Raw genomic sequence first — 3208 nt, forward strand, 5'->3', positions numbered from 1 at the left:
TTTTTGTTTTTCAAGACAGGGTTTCTCTGTAGCTTTGGAGCCTGTCCTGGGACTCTCTTTGTAGACCAGGCTGGCCTTGAACTCACAGAGATCAGCCTGCCTCTGCCTCCCGAGTGCTGGGATTACAGGCGTGCGCCACCATCACCCGGCTGTTTTTTAAAGGGTTATTGCCAACAGATTTATCTAAGAGGCTTTTGCAAAGAATAAACATTATTAATGCTTTTGGGCTTTTCTAACACAAAGTTGTTATTTATAAAGTTCATGCTTGATAACTGCCAAATCAAGTTAACAAATGACACCCCCAAACTCCCACTCTCCTAATGATTTAGATTTTGCATTGGGCTGTATTCACATATATTTTAGGGTACAAGCAGCTCATGGGTTGCAAATTGAACATATACTATAGAAAAATCAAAGGAAATATATTTTGGCCTTTTCAAATTAGGATGAGATAGAAGCAACCAGTAGGTTCTCTAATCCTACCTTTCAGGCAATCATTTTATTTGGTTATTTAGTATTAATAATAGAAAATATTGAAAATCAAAGAACTAGCTTTTCCCTCATAATATGCCCTGCTAACTCTCACTTGAAAAACAAAAGAACTTCCACCCCTAAAAAGTCAAGCCTTACCATCAACACACCGAAAGACCACCAGTCAGCACTCTGAGTATGACCTCTCCGGTTGACTACTTCTGGAGCCATATATTCCACAGTTCCACAAAAAGAATAAGCCTTCTTTTCATGGTCAATAGACTCCTTACTTAGGCCAAAATCTGCCAAAATAAATACTGAATTAATAAATATCTGAAGTATTTTACATAAATTTTAAACTCTGAATTCTAATACTTATTTATAATTAGGAATATTAGCCTAAAATTTTAAGTTAACTGCTTAATTTTTTAAATCATAATCAACCTTAAAAGAAATATAAGAAAGAATATTTTAATAAAATGAGGACTTTTACCAGTTAACTTGATGTGACCTTCTTCATCAAGAAGTATGCTGAAAAAAAAAGTCAGAAAGTGTCTTTAAAGTACTCTCCACTGAGACACACAGAAGTTGAAACTGAAATTACTCCACCATCAGCTGACCACACTTACTCTAAAGAGTTACTTTAAGCCACAAGTAATGATTAAGAAAACAGCTCAACAGGCTATCCTTTTCCATGGTGCTTTCTCTAATGCTCTATTGAGGTGACCTGTCTAAATCTTCTTGTCCATGCATACTAAACATATGAAGTAAATATTCAATCTAAATTCTTTTTTTTTGAGACAGGATCACACATGAACTCAAGGCTTTCCTTCTGCTTCAGTCTTCCCTGGGATTGTAAGAGTACACTATTCTACCTGGCTCCTCTGGGTAATTATATTATAACCTCAAAATAAAAGAGAAATATTAAAAAATTCTAAAAATATTTGTTGAATGAAGTGAGTCTACAGAGGGTTTAAAAGGCATTCCTAATAATCCTTGCTTCTTTAGTAAAAGGGATGTATAAAGGCACAGAGGAAGAGAATATATGGGTATTTATTGAGTTATTTGGGTCATCATGGGGAACATCTGAAAAAGATCACCTAAGTATGTAGTTTGGACAGATCATTTTTTTGGGGGGGGGTCCTTTCTTCCTTCTTTCTCCCAAATATGACACCCCAACCACAATTTCTCCTCCCTCTCTCCTCTCCTTCCAGTCCTTCCCCCAACGTCCCCCTCCCCTCCATCCACTCTTCCTTCTTTCCTTCAGTAAAGGGCAGACCTCCCAGGATATCAACTGAACACGGCATAACAAGCTACAATAGAACTAGGCACATACCTATATTAAGTCAGAGACACCCCAACTCCCACTGTTAGGAGTCCCCCAAGAACACCATACTACACAACCATAACATGCATGCAGAGGACATAGGTCAGACCCATACAGGCTCCCAGATTGTCAGTTCAGTCTCTGTGAGCCCCTATGAGCCTAGGTTCATTGATTCTGTGGGCCATTTTCTTGTGGTGTCTTGGACCCCTGGCTCCTACAATCCTTACTTGTCCTCTTATACTATGCCTAATGTTTGGCTGTGAGTCTCTCCATCTTTGAGCAGATAACTTTTGTCGGGGGTAATGGCAAACTATGGAGCCACAGGAAGGACTAAAATACTAAGCTATAAACCCATACTTGTATTTTGGGAAGGCATGCTAGTATACTAACTTGAAAACTCAAATAATAAGATATCCTATAATATAGGCATTTTCTTACTTTTAATATGAACTAAAAGGAAATCAAACTTGGACAGAAAAATTAACTTTTTAATTATTCCTTTTGAGACAAAATTACATCATTTCCCCCTTGCCTTTGCTCCCTACCCCCAAAACTCTCATATACCTGTCTTTCAAACTCATAGCCTCTTTTTTCTCATTTACTTCATTTTATTTTATTTTTGGGTTTCCAAGGGTTTCACTGTATAGCTTTGGCTGCCCTAGAACTTTGTAGACCAGGCTGGCCTCAAACTCACAGAGATCTGCTTGCCTCCGACTCCTAAGTGCTGGGATTAAAGGCATGTACAACCACTGCCAGCTTTTCGTTGTTACTGCATGCATATGTTTATATATGCATATATTCCTGATATAACCTCTTCAGTCTGTATAATGTTACTCGTATACATATTTTCAGAGCATATCATTTGGCTTTGGATAATCAATTGGTGTACTATTTCCTAGATAAGACTATTTCTCCTCTTCTCAGGATTCCTTAGTTTCCTGTAGTTCTTTGTGCAGGGATGAGGCAGGCCTCTTGGGCTTTCTCCTGTTCAAGTTAGTCACCAGCTTTCTTAATATAGCAATCCAAACATAATTTTACACTGGAGTTTAGCACTAAGAATAATTTAGAAGGGACATATTTTTCAAGTCATTTTCATATCAAGCTACTTACTAGGAAAAATTACTTTTAAATATATTTATTTATGAAGCAGTCCAGTATATTTAGGGGACATAAAAGACACTAATAAGGGCCAGAGAGATAACTCAGTGGGTGAAAGTGCTTGCTATGCAAGCCTGATGATGGTCTAAGTTTGATGCCTGGAACCTACAGTGGAAAGAAAGAACTCAGTCCTACATGCAGTTGTCTTCTGATCTCTATACAAGTGCCGAAGAACATGCATACGTACACACGCACACACACACACACACACACACACACACACACACACACACACACACACACACACACGCA

The 3208-nt window shown here is 38.0% G+C and overlaps 1 protein-coding gene across 6 annotated transcripts in view; it reads right to left on the reverse strand.

The window, feature by feature from the left end:
- Positions 1 to 3208, reverse strand: part of Rps6ka3 (ribosomal protein S6 kinase A3) — a 117876-nt gene that overhangs the window by 41041 nt on the left and 73627 nt on the right. For all 6 annotated transcript variants that reach the window (XM_013350574.2, XM_005358806.3, XM_013350573.2 and 3 more), the window contains 2 exons: positions 965 to 1002; positions 631 to 773 (listed from right to left, as the gene is read on the reverse strand). In XM_013350574.2, coding sequence (XP_013206028.1) covers positions 631 to 773; positions 965 to 1002 — 181 coding nt within the window. The remainder of the gene's footprint in view (positions 1 to 630; positions 774 to 964; positions 1003 to 3208) is intronic.

Source organism: Microtus ochrogaster, chromosome X (assembly GCF_000317375.1).
Source record: "Microtus ochrogaster isolate Prairie Vole_2 chromosome X, MicOch1.0, whole genome shotgun sequence".
NCBI classification, from domain to species: domain Eukaryota; kingdom Metazoa; phylum Chordata; class Mammalia; order Rodentia; family Cricetidae; genus Microtus; species Microtus ochrogaster.